Raw genomic sequence first — 20,892 nt, 5'->3', positions numbered from 1 at the left:
AAGTAACGTGGCTATGGTCCGTAGATCCTCAGGAATGTATTGTGTGGCCACATCCGCACATCAGCTCTAGATCGCTGTTTCCGGTCCCCCCTGGGGGGGTGGGGGCTAATGGTGGTCTCCGGAGGTGGAGTTCTCCCGGGGGACTCGCTTCAACTTGGAGGACACCGCCCACTGTATCTCTACTGTCTCGTCCATCGTTTCCGGTATGTAAGGCCAAGTGAACGGGTGTTACCTTTTTATAAAATGTGGGGGGACGGCTATTAAGAGCAACGAGTTTACTCTTTGTATAACAATATGTTGGTGCACTGGTGCAACCCATATCAAGGCAATGGGTGTACCTCTTTTTACTTATGTAGTTATTTCACTTTGTATTCTGTTCCCTTTTTCATAGACAACAACTACGAACTTTTTATTGCGCTATGCTGTGGGAACCAATTCGCCATTCCAGCAATCTTTTCTGCGCCTTTTTGTTTGTGTTTGGAGACACGCATGGTTGAACTTCAATACTTTGAATTCTCTCAACTTCCTCCTGATCTATCACCGTCACGCAGCTTCGTTACTGAATTCATGTTCACTGCAAATCTCTGAATCTGAATTTTAATGATCGTAACGGCATTATAGACCAGGACTCAATCCTTTGTTTGTTGAAGATCTCTTGCGCTACAGGATTATCGTTAATTCCTACAATTACCACGATTGAAATAAAGCAACATGAGAAATGCGAATAATGATGAAAGGATGATTTGTCTGTATAAGACAAAGTATCGAATTATGGTATACGTACTGACGCTAATGATTCCCATAATTTATCAGCTTTTAAAATTGAGAAAAACAAATGATATTAGTGTAATAATTAAAAAAACGGGGAACTGTCTCTAAATTGAAAAAAAAAATCAATGACAAGATTTCAATGGTGTATCGCATATTAATTTGTAGTAGTAAATTAAATCGCATACTCGTAGAACTTCATCGTCGTAAATATAAGACTAGAATAATTTTCACATAGCTGTTAGCTGTTCGCTTAATTAAGAATAATCCGTAGCCTATTGATAATGTTCAACATTCATCTAATACTGCTAAATTTCTCTTGTTTGTTACAGTTGAAGAATTGGGAACACATTGAGAATCTCTTACGAGTAAGTACCCTGAGTTATTGTATGCTATCGTTCTACTTTTAAATCTATACAGTTTAAAAACAATACTCCCTTTGATTCACATACCACTAGATCACTACACAACATGCATCAAGAAGAGGGTTGGCCCGCTTTCCGATAATATAAAATTATTGATTTCATGAAGAGGTGCTGCTTACTAGTATTACTCACATGAGTTCAAGCTCATTCCGTTTTAGTAAAGTTCACTTTATTCTGGTTGGACAGTCTTCCTGTAGCTGATTAAAGAAGTAGACGTTATTTATTCTCCCATTGTACTGGAAAATCATTTCACAAAAATAAAATCTGGTTTTCCAAAATAGCATTTGAAATAACATTGTTTGTACGATCAAAGTTTCTTTCATCGATGAATAGTGATGTAAAATCAATACTAGATGTAAATGATATTTTCTTCGACTAGCCCATTCAATTTGGAAATGATAAATGGGATTCCACTCACGCAATTCGAAAGGAAAACGCATTATAGTACAACTTTTGAAATCAATTCTAAAAGATTCAAAATGAAATCTATGTATTCTAGTTCTCATGTAAATTTTCCGTCCTTCTATCAATGAGGTTTTCCAAGAAGCTACAATGTAACAAAGTGATAATCATTTTATCAAATCTGAGGAATGAATCGGAAAAATTACACAATTCTGATAGAGCTTGGCTCAATGATTGAACAAGCCAGCAAATTTGGAAATTACAATGTGGCATTTGTGGCATGTTCAATAGCACGCCTGATCAATTCCCTATTTTCAATGGCTAAATTCATTAACACCTCGCATTTAAAACATCATTGCACAATTCCGATTGTCTACCTCTTTCTGCACACTATGTGAGCGTTGGTGTGTGTTATTCTAAGCCCTTGCGTATTTGAAATCAAGTTGTTTGTGTGTATGTGCGTGTGGGACTGAATGATTTTTGGTGCCTCTGTCAATGTGTTCCACGATTCACAACAAATGAGCGCGGTAATAATCACTGGGCCCCCTTCTCCCTTCTTTTCCTAAAACGGACCTCAACCATGCTTAACGGTACACAGTTTATCAATGAATATTATTAGCGTATCATTCTCAATTTATTTACACCCCCCATCATTCCATTTTAAAACGTTCAATTGTAGAGAAAAACAATGAATAATCTCTGGAATCGGGGTGTGATTTATTTCAAATCCTTTCATAGTCAGAGTTCGCTTTTGACATTGATATTGCTTATTCGAAGAACGTCATTTATTGCGATTAATATGAATTATTAATTTTTATTCATATAATTCAACAGGAAATACAAATATTGGTTTCGTGATTGATATTTGATGTTCAGCTTTCCGATATGATTCAAGCCCATGTCAAATTAATACTTCCATGGTTGTCAGATGATGAAATTCATTTCATTCATTTATTACCAAAATTATATTATTGTGTTTACAGCACTCCAGGTTCTCTCTGCTTTCTTTTTATTAACTGTTTAGAGTTCCTGTTCTATAAGTAGATAGATGAATGGTCGATTCTTTGTTTAATAAAAGTCTGTACTTTAACATTTTTTTTCATATGTTATTCTAATAATCTCCATTGGTTCAATAATTATTATTATGGATATAAGTATTGCGTTAGTACGCTTTTGAATGTAGAGCAGGTTTTAGCATAACATATTTTTGAAGTTTAACGTCAGCAATCCAAAGCTCTTTTTCTAATTGCTGCTCCACAGAAAACTTAGAAACCCGACAGGAAGTTGAGAAACCAATAGAAGTGCACTCTGCATCACATCATCGTTTTCTCTTTGATTCAGTAGTACTGAGAGGAAAAAAGATCATTTGAGGAGTGATTACAATTAAGAACATTATGCACGAAAAACCCGATGAGCGAAAAAGTTTTAAGGCGTTCATATTTTTACGAGGAGCATTTCTTACTTGTGCCATCTTAAGCTCGGCTTCTGAAAGGGAGATTTGTTTTAAAGCCGCGCCCAAATGACGCATTTAATTGCTTTACGTCGGTGTAAGGATCTTGAAGGGAAGGGGAGAGGAGGATTCAGAAATACAAGAAGGGATCAAGAATGAAGGAAAGGATGAGCAAGTGAAGAATGATTAAGAGACTATGGAATCTGGTTACAATCAGTGACACGGAGACCAAGTTCTGTCTTTCCCTTCATCCTTATTGTTCTTCTTCTTATTCAAAACCCTTTCGACTTCACTTACAACTCATAACTTACTCGCACGTAGGATTAGGATTAAAAGCAATCCACTTTCACTCGATCAGCGAGACAATCGTTATGCGAGTACAACTTTTAAGCCTCTGGATCTTCATTACACAGTTGATAAAAATTGCAGAGTCTCTGAAAGTGCAAAAGACTAGTATAGAGAATACTCTGTTTCAAAAATATTACAAAAAACGATGGGAATTGATAGTTAATTTGAAAGAAATACTAACAGATAAACTAAAAATAACCCAGTTTCAAAGTTCATAATTTCCATTAAACAGTAGGCTACAGAGTAAATCATTGTACATCTATTCAAAGTACAGATTTGGTTCATTGTTCGAAAGTATAGTCTTCAAACCATTAAAACACACTCAATTTGAAAAACAGACAAACATACATTTATTAAAAAATAAACAAATTACAATATCAGTCACAAATATAATCTACAAGTAGTCTGTGAGCCTATTAATCCTCTATTCCCACTCTCAATCTTCACTTAACCTCTGTCGAACTTTAATCACTTAGATGCTGTAACTACCAAATTCCGCATCAAACGACATTCTGAAGAAAAACATAATTGGACTAGAAGTTGGCAGTGAGCAATGAATTTTTCATGTGGTCAGAGGGGCAGTATCAGTTACAATGTGACTTGTTTGAGAATGTTCAGCAAGTTGGAGCAAAGTGAAACCTAGGTGAGGTTAAGAGAGGTAGCAGGAGGATGAGGAGGTGGTGGAAGTGGAGGGAAGGATAAGTGTTTCTTAGCAGCGAGCAGCAAACAGCAGTTGCTATCGTCGCTTGCGCGTGGTTGCTTCCACGGACTCCATTAGATCAGCACCTTCATTATAAGTTGTCCCCAGTCGGGCAAACCCTTCGATTAATCTAGATTAGGTTGGGACGGTGGTCACCGTCGTGGCAAATACCACCAAACAACTTGAGCAACTTCTCGCAGTTATGTTAATTATCTTCTCCTTTCGATTAGTTCCTCGTAAGAAGCAAGCAAAGAACTCTCATCAAAGATGTTGGCTAGCATTCAATCGAATTCCTGAGCAAACATCAGGCATTTGCTCACCAATACGTCTACAAGAACTGGCCGTTTCCGTCGTTTCTTTGCCTGTTGGTTGAAGTTTTATGAATGCTGGCGAAAACTTTCTGAGCAGAAGTTTCTATTTTAGAGTTCAGTATTATGCGCCTCAGTCCTTTGCGCCTCGTATAACTTTTTCGTGAGTTTCGTTCGAATTCAACTACTTCTACCTTTCTTGAGCACAGAATTTGAAAAGTGTATTTGGGTTGAATGATACTGTATATATTGATTAGTTTTATTTTAATGACGGTGGGCTAACAGTATGACTATGATCATAATAAATAGAAATACTGCAGAATTTAATCAATTCAATATTCATTCATACGGAGACGATATTGATTTCAATTATATAAAAATGAAAAATTGTGACACTGGAAATTGGAAAGTGAATCCTTGCAAACTATAATAATCTCCCTTTCGAAAATACGAGTAGGATGAACATCGTTGAATAGTCTGTTATATCAAAGTCGGCCTGCCGTAGACAAACTAATCCGAGCTAATGAACAGCAATATGAACTATAATATTACACAGAGAGTGAAAGCAGTCGAAAAATCAGAAATCCATTGGAGCGCGCTGTGCGGGTTGTTGGTAGTTCATAATTTATTGATGCATAGTTGGGGGACCAGTGGAAACAATAAGTCTTTTGACAGGGTTCCAGTGCCAACATTAATAAGTGTTGCGTAAATGTATCCGGCGCATAATTAAAGGTAACCCTGTTTCGTAGTAACCGTGTTGCAACTATAATAATAATAACAATGTCAGTGCAACAAACAAACATACGCACACGCACAAGCGTATACACTTGTTTTATGATTAAGCGTGCATGACAAATATGCCCAGGCCTTACCACTACCCGAAGATTATTAGCGTTTATGTAAGAGCTCGCCAAAATCGGTTGACAATCCTGGAACGCGCTAAGCCCGAATTGGGGCGAAATGGAGAACGAGAATAACCCGCCAAGGGACCTGCGACGTCCCCTCTAATTATACATATTACGAATACGACAAACATTATTAACCCGATATATTGTTCCAACTAATTAAAATTGACCAAGCCATAATGAACACAGCCACACTAAGCGATTGTAGAATAGAATAGAATAGAATAGAATGACTGCCTTTATTTTATACCTGGGAGGGAGAAGTTGGGGCGCAGTCGGCCCTCTCTTACACTTAACCCTCGGCAGCGAGTCAAGGCTTCGCACATTCTTCCAGGTAAAGGAATGCATCAACCCTATATACCCTTATAGCAATCAATCTTGCAAAATACAAATAGAAACAGAACTAAAATTATACATCAAACTCATTTGTTCGAGCATTGAACATTCATTGATCATTCGAAATAATGTGAGTACTATTTTGAACATTATCAATTTGCCTTTGATTTCTCAGAGCTCTGAGTTTGAGATCTCAGAAGAACTGATGAAGTTACTGGAACTTCACTGATGTGTCCTTTATTTTCTGTGCTTACTTTATATTATTCTCATTCCAAAATGTTTTATCAATATTTCACCATTTTCATTCACTGAAAGTTTTATCATTTGATACCATCAATCAATATTGTATTCACTATTCTTCTCGTTATCCAATCTTTCCAATAGGTGATGTTGTTTACGATCAAACATTGTGACAATAAACAATGGTACAATTTATGAAAACGTCTGATCATACGTTGAAGCTTATATACGTTTTAGTATGAAAACGTTTTCATTCTATTTAATTACAAAAATCCGTAGTGAAAGAAAAACATGCATAACCCGTACTATTACAAACAAAATTTTGAAAATTGTGAAATTGTTGAAAAATCTCTTACATTTCTAAACCCAGTTGAAAACTAAATCAACGTAAACACCTCCAAACTACAGCAAAAAACGGCATATACTTAAAAAAAAACAAAAAACCAAAACCGTTGTCAAACAAACAAATAACAACCTCAACCGTATTCAAACAAACGGAAACTGGAAAAAACCCACGTGGATCAATGATGAAAATGGTGATAGTCATCTAGATTTAAGATACTAGTAACGTTGATAATGGTTTCGTTATTGAGGGACGAGTAAGTTGATGGGGAGGGGTGTTGGGAAGGAGTTGAAGCACTTAGCCCGGGTCTGTCGACTCTTTGAACAGCTGTCTGCTGGAAATCAGTCTCTGCATCGAGAGTTGAGCTGCAGACGCCTCTCTTGTATTTGCTTAGAAGCCCCAACCGTCAACAAACCGACAACTGCCGAAAGATGACTTTCTTCCAGTTGTTACACGTTTATTGTGCCAGGTGCACTACTGACTTGTGAACGATAACACTGAGAGTTGAAGAATCGGTATAATTTTTGATGTGACGATTCCATTATAATATCTGTAGACTATGCATATCATTCCGATAACAGTAAATCTTTCAAAACTGTCTAATAATGGATGTGGGAGGATGCAGATGATGATTGGGAAATATGTAGAACTGATTAATATTCCAATACTTATTATATTGGAAATGTTTCAGTGATTTCAAGGAGATTTATTATTGTACAAGATTAAAATGCAGAAAGAAGTTAAATGAATGAAATGGAATATTCATTCCAAGAGATGTTAGATAGAAGAGGATCTATAATTTGAAAATGCCTTCTTTCTGCCCAACTTTTGTGGAGTTCATGAATACAGTGCCCACAATAATGAGAAAAAGAGGACCCAGTCTATCTAATCTTGTTTCATGGTCAGTGAAGTTGGAGATTGGTGTGTTTACTTTCGAGTGCAGGCTGAACAATGCAAGAATAAGCGGCTAGAAATAGATGTGTAGGAGTAGGAGTATCGATTTCAGCGGCTAGACAGATGCTAGATGCTCTGTCAGATATGGAGGTGGTCAGTTGAAGGAGAGGCGGTCGCCACACACCAACTGTGAAGATCCGTCTGGAGCGGGTACCGTACATGGCTAATCGATTAGAGAAGAATACGATAAGGCATGGAAAAACAACATTTGGCCAAACATCTCAACGGCGCAGCCTCTAATACAACTGATGGCTCGTGACCGTTGCGAGGGAAGAGAAAACGCCACAAGAAAATAGACTTTTATTTGGTATAGGGGATGCTAAACGAGACTGGGTCCACGTTGTAGATTAGTGCCACTCTCACTAGAATAGCACCTGGCCTCGCACGAGTGAGAGATGACCCGCTGTGAGGGCAAAAACGAACATAATGTCTTGTTTTTATACATGGTTTGCCTTCTTTTAATCTCATCTTCCGAGTTTGAAGCCGTCAGAAACAATTGATCGCCCCTGAGACATTACGCCGTCTTTTTATTACATGAGGGCTCACCTATATTCACTATACACATTCACCACTCAGTATATCCTACCTATATTCTACTAGATGTCAGAGAGTATTTGTCATCCAACAAACAGCTCCATCTCGTCTTTTATCTCCTCGTAGAATAACAGACGTCGCACAATATTATCTAGCAATTTGCCATGTGTTGTCCTGGTTCTTAATCTTCTTCCACAGACAGATATCTCCGAACGATTCAATTACACATCTCTGTCTGGTTGATAAAGCCATTGCAGTTTTTCAGCTGCAGTTTTTTTTTATCAAGTCGACACCACTATTCACGAAGTGGAACTAATTAAGTGGAGAAATAGTGGAGAAGAGACCTCCATGATAATAAAATTTTATTGAACTCTGATCAATTGAAGAAAATTATGAAATTGTTATTCGAATAGTTATTTTATTTATTATTTTACAAATGCGACTTTCTAGAAGTATTTTAAGCCTAGGTGATGATGATGGGATGAATGTTAATACAATGAAGGTATAGTTATGAATGAATAAAAATGATAGGTTATGTTATGCACTTGAATTGATTTGAGTCCACTTTTCAGTCAATAAATGAATAAACTAGAAATTTCGAATTTGAATAAAGTAGGCTATACCAAATTCTTATCCTCATTACGGATCTGAATTAATGGATTTCAACACTTCTATCAATTTGAATTTGAACTCTCTACTAATTTCTGCTCATACCTCATTGCCAGATCAAACCACTTCCAGAATAGTATCAGCGAAATTAATATAATAATTGGAGATAATAGGCTAAATTAGTGATCAATTTATAATTTGAATTGCAGTGATATTAAATGTACACGTCTACACATAATGGCAGCGATCAGCGGCAGCAGGATACGAAAATTATTAATGTTTGCCGATTTCAGAAAGCGCAATAACACCGGTTTTAGACATTATCAGCGCGACTGTATTTGCGAGCGACATCAACGAATGTGAGAGAGAACGAATTGAACGGTTGAAATAGCAGGTGTTATATATTTAACAGCGAATAATCATTGGCAGGGTAGTGGGAGCCCTTCAACACTAGTTTTTTGCAGAGTGCGGCTTCCGTACCGCCGGCAAAGCAGCTAATACCAGTCAAATAACAAACTAACGTCAAAATCCGATGCGCGGAATTCTACGCGTTGCTAGCTTTCGTTTTAATAAAGTTGGCAGTAACGTTATGTCAGTTGAGATAAACAGTATTGCCTAATTATTGCGAACGATGTATTTGATAAAGGCCCACACACACTCACATCTAAACTAACCCTTTCGCTCGCTCAATCATCCCCGAGCGGTTCGCCTCGCCTCGCCACACCCCGCGCCCCGCCTGTCGAATACGTGTTCCAACTCGTGACGTGTGCACTCTGCAGCAGTCAGCCGTATATTACCGTGCACTCTGCAGCAGTCATTGCAACTCGTCAGCCGTATATTACCGATCAGAACAAATTCACCAACATAGAACATAGTTTCGCAATTGCAGCATAGTGATGGAAAGGTGGGAGATTATTGAAATGCTCCTGCGCTGATTAAAATCTGTATTCGCAGTGTTTTCTGCTGGCTTATTGGTGGGTGGGGTGGAGCTGTTTGATTTTCAGTGCTATGATTAACGATGGATGATTAACTATTGGTATGACTTTACGAGTTGAAGAACTGAGGTATTGGGAGCACAATGAAGAATTAGTTCCAAATATTAAATAAAGTATTCTCTGTTAAATAGGTATTTTCTGTAGATCCTACACTAAAAATAGTGGGCACCTCTGAAAGAGTTTGCAAGTAAAGGGCTACTGACTTGGTGGTTCATCTTCTCATCTTTTGTGAAAGACTGAGGATGAACTCAGCGATAAAAGATAGATGTTGAAATAGTCTCATCGACTGAAGTGTGGAAGCAAAGTAGCTTTCTATTGAACAAGACTTGCCTCAAGTGACTGATAACGATCGACTTCTTCGAGTCTCTTTTGAGAGCGGCGTCTTTATTTCAGGAATACAAACAAAGATTAGACCCGGTTCATAAATACATTGAAAAGGATAGAAAATTGCTGGGGTCCCTTGGACATACATGCGTGTGTACTCTGTGAAGATTGCCACTAGACGCCCCTATAACAACTGATCTTAGATAACAGCTGATCCTTAGCTAGAGTCCACTCCTTTCTCTCGAGCGTTCTCCTGAGCTACCAAGGGTTTCTCCAATAACTCTATTAGATCCAAAGCAAGGAAACGGGTTCACTTTCGAGAACCACTCTTGTCTTGAGAGAAACAATATTGACATTGTTGGATTCGGTCTGAACTGAGGAGCCTCAGAGTGGGTATACGGATGACTATTGAGATCACTCAAAGATAGCACGAGTAGGGATTGTCATTCTCATAATAGATAGAGATCTTCATTGTGCTATCTTTCAGGTTCTGTGTTCAATAGTCGAACGAAAAATTTGACTCATGAAAACTCTGATAGTTCATAATCTATTTGTCTCATCCGCTGTAAATGCATTCTCCTTCAAAACTTTCTAATATTCCATTGTTTGAAGAATACAGTATAGGAAACTCAAAGTTTCTATAGACTATCAAAATTACGAAGAACATGAAATAAGAACACAAGAAATACATAGTGCGTTACAAATGTCCAATGAATATTAGTTTCTGAGTTGCATATAGGCTACTAAAGTTATTTTATCACAAACTTGACTTTCATGTCAGCATCTATGATTTACCTCAACTCAAACAGAACAGACCTAGTAATAGACCTACTCACGAATCATAATCACAAAAAAAATAGTAATCAAGTTTAATCTAAAGAGCGAGACCTATGAAAAATGACGAAAATCTACGTGATCTGCAGTTCAGTGAACATAATACGATGGTTCAGCAGAAGACGGTTGAGGATGATTAGTTGTGGTCTGTTTAGTCTTCTACTGGCTGAAGGACAGGTGATGTGATAGGCGCCACGTTCCCGAATAGATCCTAGAAACCAGAGTAGCTCACAAAAACGCCATTAGGTTCGTAAACCGGGCATGAGACACCAGTTGCATCTGTCTACAGATCCGAAATTGCATGGCAGTCTAAGCAATGCAACCAAACTGCACAAACTATTATATGTGAATATAGGTCACATGAGACACTAATAGGCCACGCTATAATCAATGAGCGGTCGTCTCTAACTGGTCTGCCGATCGTCTCTAACTGGAGTGAGACAGTTTATACCTGACCGCCGTAATGGAGTGGGTTGGCTAGATCAGAACAGACTCCTCAGTATAGTAGATATAATTGTATTAATTGATACTCATAACATTAAAATTCGCATTCTCTAATGCAATCTTATTGAGTAGGCCTACTCTTGTTACTTGAAAGATTTTTTTGGAAGAGCATCAATAAATTTCGTACTCGAATTTCATCAGCCTGATAAAAATAGGAGATAGCTGGAAGAAACAAAGACCTCATCAATTAAATGAAAATGAACTCAATATCTCTTGAAAATAGCATCAAGCCCATAAGTATTATTAGAACTCATATCATTACCAACAAATTCATTGCGATTCATCGTAAGATTTTAAACTTGTATTAGAAGATCTTATTCAAGTTGTAATTTATAAGATCTCACTACTTTGAAGGAGAAGAAAACTCAAATTAATCACTCCTATTAAGAAAAGTAATCAATCAATCTTTCAAGAATGATTGTAGTAATTCATCAACCGAAGAGCTAATCAAATTAGAAGCAAGTGAAGAAAATCATATATTTTTCAAAGAAGGAATCCGTGTCAACAGGTGTCAGTTAGGAAGTGTTTGTTCCAAACCATTTACTGAGAAGTAGAGTGCTTTGCCAAGATAAGGTCGGTGGCAGTTATAAGACGATTGTTTAGAGGGCACTGAATTGAGGAAAGGGGGAACGGTTTAAGGGAACGGAATGTGAAGGGGAAACGACTGGCGAACAGGGGAAGACGATAAACAAGCAGTACAAGTTCAAAAGGCGAACAACTTCTTGTAAGACGTTCGGCTCGATTTCTCCCCTGGGTGGAGCAACTTGATTAAGTTGGGGGAGCAACAGGTCGCCTTACAAACACCCTTTAAGAAACGGCTTATTCAAGGAATCTTCTTCTTAAGGGGGATTTTTATCTACCCCATCTTCTTTTATACCGGCTGTCACTTTAACTTACAGATTTCCTTCGTTTCTACTCCACACAAGTGGCTCTCTTGGAAGATGACAAGGAAAGTGATAAAGTGATTCTGATATTTTTATCACAAACATCTTCGAACGTCTTGTCTTTGTCAAAATTAATCAAATAAACTGATTAGACACAGCAGTGATCGTACCCTCATAAGCACCATTTCTATGTCATGATGGACTATTTTTTATTTAATTATAGATTCCATCTTCACATCAGCTTCTTATTCTCTAATTTAAGTTCTACACAGCATTTGAAGTTGAATATACCAGGAACACAAAATTATCATTTCCTACAATAGTTTTCACTATAAATCTATCAGAGGTGTTCATTTAAACATACCATACGATTATTTGATGTCATAATAACCTTATTACGTGAATTTTTCATCATTATAATGTCTCCAGGTCATGGAATTACCAAATGAGAAAACAATCAGTAGTTTATTGGAAAACTGAATATTAGGCGTATATCAGGATGGATCTCCTCCCAAACAACTTTTTCTACAAAATATATATATTCATCCAAATGTAGTTCTGATGAGAAAACAAAAAGTAGAATAATGAAATATTCAGTGTTCAACATGGAGGCCATTTTTGAGTAGCGTACTCCACAGAAAGTTGAATTTACGAGAGACTTTTTTGCCAATGTCACGTCGTCTGCCTAACTAATTAATTATACTTGAGCTCCAGCACTACTTGAACGGTGGAGGCTGTCAGCAGAAGCGCCTATTTTTATAATCCAAAAGAACAGACAGTGGCTTTTGGTGATGTTTTAATAAACAAATAATAAACGTTGACAGAAATGACAGGTTGTTTAGTTTTGAAACAAATTTAACCCCGTAATAAAACACTCGAAGCGTTTTATGAAGACTGGTGCGATTTTCTTCATGCATTAACTGTGTTTGCTAGGTAATACAGATAGTAATGTAGATTAGTGGAACAGAACAGCATTTCGGTTTTAGAGTCACTCAATGGTCAGTCATCCTCCTACGGAGTGACACTGGTTGTGATGAGATGTTTCTTATTAAGCCTTAAGAGACATTGTGCATCTAGTCAAACCTACACGGACTGCTAAGTGACAGTCTGTTTACTTTAATCAGGCCTTATTAAACTAAGCCGGACGACACACAAATATAGCTGAGAAAACTGTGTTCTTACTCTTCTGGAGATTTCTAGAGTTGAAGTGTGAGAGCTCAAATTGGGTAGATGACAATGTTCTACCAAGAATTGTTTTAACTCGGTGAAAGCATGATCAATTCAGTTGGAGACGACAAAGCTAGAGCTAGTTCTATCTTCACTATTTTGTCACAGTAAATCTTTAAAATAATATTAGAGATGTATAAGGCATGAATACGTCATATTTATAGACTTCAGTTTGATTGGGTTCTCCAGTCACTTTATACACTATATACCGCTTCTTTTTAGTATTCCAAAATCAGGTAACTAATTTTCATAGCCTCATAAATAAATTAGTATTGATGACCCATCTCAATCAAAGGAAATGAGTCACTTGAAACAATATTTTCTCATGAACTATTGGTAATATGTCATGTTTTATTGATTGGTAATATTCTATTATGAATTCCAGTATAAGAGCTTCATTTGATTTTTCAAGTTCCGCTCATGTGAATTCATGATGAAATAGTGCCACGTTCTCGACGCCACCAATCAAGACGCATTCATTATGACTTTGGATATGGAGTCAGAATCATTGTATCTGAGAAGAATGCACGTTCACTGGAAAGAAATATTGTAATATTCAATCTGAGCTGCTCTTCATATCGCATTGATTTCAAGTATCCACAGTTGCTCAATAATCAACCGACTCCATCAACATTTAAGCCACACCAGTCGCTCCTTTAAACGAAATTAATTATAATTTAATGACGCGTCGTATCAATTAAAAATTGCACAGAGCCCTTTCAACGTGGCAGCCTTTCTTCGTATCTTGTTTGCCCTCATTTCTTTCAATGTACTCGAAAAAGAATCAAGACAAAGCTTGAATGCTGCATCAATTGAGAGCCGTGAATGCGATGTCGCGAGTATATAGTGCTATAAATAAATCGTAGAAAAGGTAGAAAGGCGAAACTCCTTGAAGTTTGAATGCTGCTGAAGATGCGACCGTTTAAAAGCGCAACGAGATGATTCAGTCTTGTTTGCTATCAATGCGAATTTGTATGGCTAGTAATTAAGAGATGATGCAAAAGCATTTACACGCGATGCTAATTTTCCTTACAGATGGACCTTCTCCATACGAGTTTCCTTGATGCAGGCAACTCATTCAATGGCCTTTCAAATAAGTCGTCTCCATGTATAATTGCCCCGAGTGGTGCTCTGAATGTAAGGGAAACATTCAGAAGCTCACACTTCGCAACACAACAACTCACGCTCCTATACTGAAAATTCTCCTTGTTCTATAAAATGTGAGAGACAACTGAAGAATAGCGAATACGAAAAGCGGAACACTTGAAATTTTGTCGGCAAATAAAGTTGAAAAAGGAATTCAAACCAAGAGTTTCTCCATTTTTGTGCTTCATGAATCAACACCATTACTTTATAGAACGGACTATGAGTTAACAAATTATGTTAACATAGGTGAAGAATGAAAGTTAGAAAGTTACTGATATTTCCTATTCTTGGTCAACGTTACTCTACTACTTGTATTCAGAATTTGGCTGGATGGAGATCCGTTTATAAATATGGAATTTACTTCTCAGCGACTTAATTTTAATATAATAAATACTTCAAATTTATTATAATCCAAGGTTAATGAATCAGCAAATTTGAAAAGTTAAAACAAGTTGATATTTGATATTTCAGAGATTGGTTAAACCATCAATCGAATCAATAACATCAATGGAATATTGATAATATGTTGTGAATGAATGTTTTCAATTATTATAAACTGACTAACATCTTTATTCTATTCTCACACATAATGAGAGACATACAAATACATCTATTTTTCAACATTTGTTGAGACTATTCTAGAGAAATAATTTCACTGGAAATAAGAGAGCTCAATTTATCTATTAAATGGAATTGTGATTTTGGGGAATGAAATAGATGAAAAATTAATTGCAGATGAAAAAAAATTAGTTGCAGCATTTGACTGGAATTTCGTTTAATAATAATTATTTGAAAAATTAATTTTCTGTTTGTCAGTTCAAATGGTTTTGATAGTTCCAATTCTTAATTGGAGTTGGTAGTTCTCTAATCAGGAGCTATTGGAAATATTTATTAAAATACTATCAATGTTAACTCTGGATTCGACAAATCTCAGTGTTTGCTCTGAATAGGTGTTCTGAATAAATTAGGACAGCTAAACCAACACCAACACCACCACCCCCAAACTCCTTCACTCACAGATTTCTATCCTGCATAATTATTACATGAATCATGTCACAATTAGGGATCCATGCCATTAGGGGATCAAGCCGCATTCATTGATTGTTATGTTCTACTCTAATGTAATGAGTTATTTGGTTCACTTGAATCAATTTTAAATACAGGTATGAGTGGATAAGTATAAATCACAATTCACATTTTCGTCAACCTGTTGCAGTAAACTTTGAGATTATCGAATGTAATTTGATGTGGTTTGGATGTGGAGATGTAGCGTGTATTTGATGAGTTGACCTGAAATACACTTCAAGTGTGAAATTAGCTCCATTAGCATTCACATGGGAATCCGATTCAATTTTGTATTTGAGGCTCAACCCATGTTCATGAGGCTCAACCCAATTCATCTCCAATTTCCAAATAGAAATATTTTCAGCTTGTTAGCTCGGAATGGATGAGTTTTGACTATTTATATACAACAAATTAATAAAATAGAATTATAGTTCCCTTTAAAATTGATAAAATATTAAAAAACAAGAATACAAATTGTAACGCAACTACATAACGTAATCAATATTAAAGGGTACTATAATTCTATTATATAAATACAAGAAATTAGCCCTGAATTCATACAACAAATTAAATTTATAATACTTATAATTTTCACATTGTGGATGTTGAGGGTACATGTCAGCGGGGTTTTAGAAGGTGAATGAGTTGTTCTTTATATGATATCCAATTATTTTCAACAACTTCCACACCAACTTATTTTGCATAAAGATTACTACAACGAATTTTATAGGCTTGACATTTTCTTCCAATAGGCTCATCCAGTTTAGTCATTCTTCTGTCTCATTCATAGCTATAAACTCCCTCACATGAGCTATTATGACAAGTTTTCTTCTCTGAGAAATAGCTTAGGAGTTTTGATATAGTTTTTCAATTGATAACGAAGTGTTTGGGTAGCAAAGTTGAAATTCTTCAAAGTTTTGCTCAAAGAAGGCAGTTTTGAAGAGTTTCGAGTAGCTGTTATGAGATGAAAAGGTGTATTGTCAAAGAGCCAGCCATATCAAGTTACGCAGCAACTTTCGCAACTTCCAGATTCCACTGTAGAAGGATGCAAAAGTAACCTTAGACTTACTAAGGTAATCCAAGACTCCCCAACAGTATGCGTCATCTTGAAGGAAGCAGAAACTGTGTCTTTGCCATTTGATTCAGTCTTATGAAATAACAAGGTTCTGTTGCAGTGACTCACTTCGCTTCTACGGATATTAGGTTACACGAAGAGACTTACAAACATCATGAAACATTTATTAATACTTTTCTTGGAAGTGGTAAATTATTTTGTAAACAAGTAATTTATTTGGAGACATAAATCAAGGGAAACAGAGAATCAAATATTTTGTACGAGCTTGCAACCAAAACTGCTCGACAAAATATTCAATATCTTTGTTGAATCTCCAATGACCTCTTCCACATTCATTATTAGGTCCTTGTCATTCATATTCTTTCGTTTGTATTAAGCGCTCTTGACACAGCTGAGAGTTCATTTTTGGTGACATCTGTTGAAAACTGCTGTTTTCTAGATGTTCAAGTGTCTCTGGTGTACTATTTACATCTTGATTATCATCTCGTATTTAGCCTAACTTAGATTTTTTCCAATCACTTCAAAATATGTTGAATATTATTCTCTAATTAGTTTGCATAGTGAATCCTGTAATGGAAATTAGTAATCTCATTTTGCATTATTCGTCGTCGTCGATCAGGTCAGCTTTGGTTAGTTTGCATTTGTGCTTCAAATTCCGTCAGCTTCATGTTGAAAAATGGCCTTTTGTCTAACTGTTCATCAGCTCCTCAAGAAATGGTTTGTGTTCAGGTGAAGTGAATCTTTGCTATTCTGAGTATAAATGGTGTCAAATGGTGTATTATTGGTATTAGAAGGTGTATAATTGTGTCATTTCTATTATGTGTCACTCAAATTATCTGGCTTATTCCATTTGGCATATTCCTTGTTACTTTTTTAGGAATAAATTCTGGTCACCAAACTGCATATTCAAGTTCAACTATTGTGTTGACAACTCACATTCGCCTAGCCTGTCTTATCTCAGATACCAAAGGTGCCGTCTACCTTTTTGCATGTAGAAGCCAATGGTCAAGACAAGTTCATGCCCAATCATTCACCGGACTTAAATTATGACAATCTTTCTGTCCCTCATTTTGTTTCCCGCTCTCTTCACCCTTAAAATAAAGTCCACTTGCTCTGGACAGAGAATTCATCAAACTTATTCTGCCTGAATATCGATGAATAACATATTATTGAGAAAGTATTGGTGTATCTGATGATGGACAACGGTGGTGGACCATGGTGGTGAATTGGAGGTCGGGTGTGGTCACCCAATTTGGGTGGTGCTGGTGCTGGTGATGGTGATGGTGACTGGTGACTGGTGACTGGTGTTTGTCGCGTCTCTCACCACAAATTTGTGGCCGCGTTCGCATTTGTGCTGTCCTAATGTAACCATAGCAACGACGCCCGATAACAATAAAAAACGCTTGCTATGAGATGTATGCTGAAATCAAAATTCCAAACGAATGTCACATTTCATTCTGCGAAATTTTACACTCGTTACCGTAGAAAAACCTGTGATATAGAACCATTTCGTTCAACATTTGATTATTTTCTACTCATATTGAATGCTCCATTACACACTTCTAATAAATTGATATCAAATATTATTCAATGCAATAACTTCTTAAATTGAGTTTCTAAACCACGTATAAAGATAATAATTCTCCTCTATTGTCTCTTGCTATGATAATTTCATAAATTAACAAGCTGGTGAAAAGTTGGTATATTCCAATTGAAATAGAGAGAGAGAGATATAATTTCAATTGAGAAAGAGAGAGAGAGTTATAGCATCATGATTTCTCATAGGTTATCATGCAATTTTATTTCGCAAAATAGCACGCCGATATTCTCGCTCATACTGAATTTAAATACGTCGATGAGCTTACTTTCAAACGTGTCATTTTTGACCACATCGAAATAACTTAATATTTGAACATGTTTAAATTTTTGTTACAACCATGATAATTCTTTCATTTACACTGAGATGTATTTCTCTTCGCATCACAAAACTCCCTGAATAATTTTTTAATGTTTACAAATCCACATCTCTGTAAATGTCATCATGGATTTATGATTCTATCAAGTTTTTTTGGATGGATTATAGATCGAGTAAATGTGGAGAGGAACAGTTCAAATATTCAAGATTATAATGGAAAAGTGAATATTACACGAACTCTTAAAATTTTAATTTTTCGATACGGTTTCTACTATATCAAAGATTTTTACGCCCAGTAACATCGATCTCTCTTGATTGTCGATTAAAAAAAGTCATTCACTGGCAAACTCTGCTGATACTTGTATTAGTCCATTCATCAATTTCCCCATTTCATAAATTCTGTTTCAGCACGGTTCTTTTTTTTCAAATCCTGAAAAATTATTATTAGAAGCGTATGGAAAGCCTGATAAAAAGCTTTCTCTATGGGAAAGATCATCTATGTCCCTTACTCCACAAGTACAGTTCTATCAGTATTGGGTGTACAATCTCTCTCAGACTCTCAAGTATGCAGATGCTACTGAGTGAACAAGAATTATTTTTGAAAGCATCACTCCTATTCTTTCACCTAGTTTAGTCCTAGTTCAATCCATGATTCACCCTCTTTAATCTGGCTCTTCAAGATCTTAATCACAACCCAATAATGGATAGACCCTCCTGCCAGACAATACAATGGTAGTGCTCTACAGGAGCACTAAAGGCTCAGTTGTTGGACATCGAATGAGCCATTCCTTATTGAATACACATTAATCGAATTGAGAAACTAGAGTGGGACGATATTTCATTGTTGAAGAATATTGTAACTGATTGCTGAACTTGATAGCAATTATAAATCCAAATCACGCCTACAAAATGATCGCTAACAAGTATTATTTTACATGAGTGCTTGCTTCTCAATCAAAATAACAACAAGAAAACAGTCATTTATTTCAATCAATGAACATAATGTTCTAGAATTGACTATTATTTTTTCAATTTTAAGATAAAATTATTGTATTATTAAATGGCGCATGACGATTGACAAATACTCAAGAGCTGTTCATTGAGATTCTGAGTTTATGTCAAGTATTATTATTTGATTCATTTTATTGCATCTAATCATCCATTCACGAACAGTCAAGTTTAGATTTACGTCTCTCGAATCAATCATGATGTCTTAATATATCTACTCCAAGAAAAAGATGAGTAACGTTATCTCACTATTCTAAGATACTCTTTTAATAGTTATTGTATTAGAGTTTGCTAGAGCATTATACCGGTATAGTTCTGGAAAGGTTTGCCACAGCACTTATTAGCGAAAATTATTTTCAACTTGTTCAGATGGAGTGGAAACGAATGCATCTCACAGAATTTATGATAGAAAATTTGAAAAGTCAATTAGAACGCGGAGAATGAGAGCTGCCCAAAACAAACAAGTGAGGCGTAGAAAATTATTTATCAGCATTGGAAGACACTTTAGTTTTCGCTTTCACAGAATGGGTTTTGAATGTTACTCGTTCAACACAAGAGTTGCAAAATGGGTTCGTATTGACGTTCCCGAACGTAGGTTGCAATTTTTGGAGCTCGTTGTTGTTGTTTATGTTTTCAATTACTCATCAAAGTTCAATTAATATTGGCCACCCCATCTCAATTACCGATGCAATTTGAAGGGAGGATGGATGTGGTGGCATGCACAGCTCTGAGTACACATGTGTGTGATACGTCAGTATGAGATGCATATGCACCGATTGTTTGTAAGCAAGTAAAAAAAATACTGGGAACGAGGTTGGTATCCTGCATTTTAGTGAACGTTGGAAACAACTGAACGAGTTATGGACGAGCTCGTTTTTGAAACTCACACGTCTACAGTGCTCATAACATTTCTGTTGTGATATTGTTGCACAGCGATATCAGTCGAGAAAAATATTCTGTGTGATCGGGTTCAAGATTGAAAAATATTTAGTTTACCTGAAAATTGCGGATTTTAAAGTTTGAGCCGCGGTTCATAGAGTTTTATCAACACTTTTACCAACAAGTTTGGTCTATTTCAATCATTAACAGGTGTACAAAACTTATTACTTTCAGGGTTTCAATTATTTTTCCACTCATATTATCGCTTTTTGAATCATGGAATATTCACCAAATATACAGTTATCGAACAAACAATGCTTGCAATTTGTTTATTTTAGAGATATGATGAACTCGGGTTGTTTGGATTACCAAAAGTGAAGTTTTTCTTCGGTTATTGACATTGTTTTCAATTCAACAATCCGTGTTCCTCATCATTATCATAATGTATACTCAACTCAGAGGTAGCTTGTTAATTTTCAACTTTTTTCTCATTCGTCAGTCAGCATCAATATTTTCACCGTATACTCCATTATGATTTGCAATCATAGAACAAAACATATCATTTACAACAGAGTTTGATTCCCACATTATCGATCCAATATCTTTCTTAATTTATTTCTTCAAGTTATGATTGGGCTATTCCTTTGGAAAATTTTCCAGTCTATGATGATTTATGAAGTGAAATATTATTTTTTCCAGTTTCATAACCATCAA

General features: G+C 36.2%; 1 protein-coding gene across 11 annotated transcripts in view; it reads left to right on the top strand.

Annotated features, from left to right (window-relative positions):
* The window catches only part of LOC111054967 (homeobox protein prospero), a 134,702-nt gene that overhangs the window by 29,221 nt on the left and 84,589 nt on the right, over positions 1–20,892 (top strand). For all 11 annotated transcript variants that reach the window (XM_039427579.1, XM_039427577.1, XM_039427581.1 and 8 more), the window contains exon 3: positions 1,101–1,136. In XM_039427579.1, coding sequence (XP_039283513.1) covers positions 1,101–1,136 — 36 coding nt within the window. The remainder of the gene's footprint in view (positions 1–1,100; positions 1,137–20,892) is intronic.

Source organism: Nilaparvata lugens, chromosome 4 (genome assembly GCF_014356525.2).
Source record: "Nilaparvata lugens isolate BPH chromosome 4, ASM1435652v1, whole genome shotgun sequence".
In the NCBI taxonomy this organism is placed as follows: domain Eukaryota; kingdom Metazoa; phylum Arthropoda; class Insecta; order Hemiptera; family Delphacidae; genus Nilaparvata; species Nilaparvata lugens.
The sequence above is the reverse complement of the archived record's forward strand: the minus strand, read 5'-3'. Positions and strand labels throughout refer to the sequence as shown.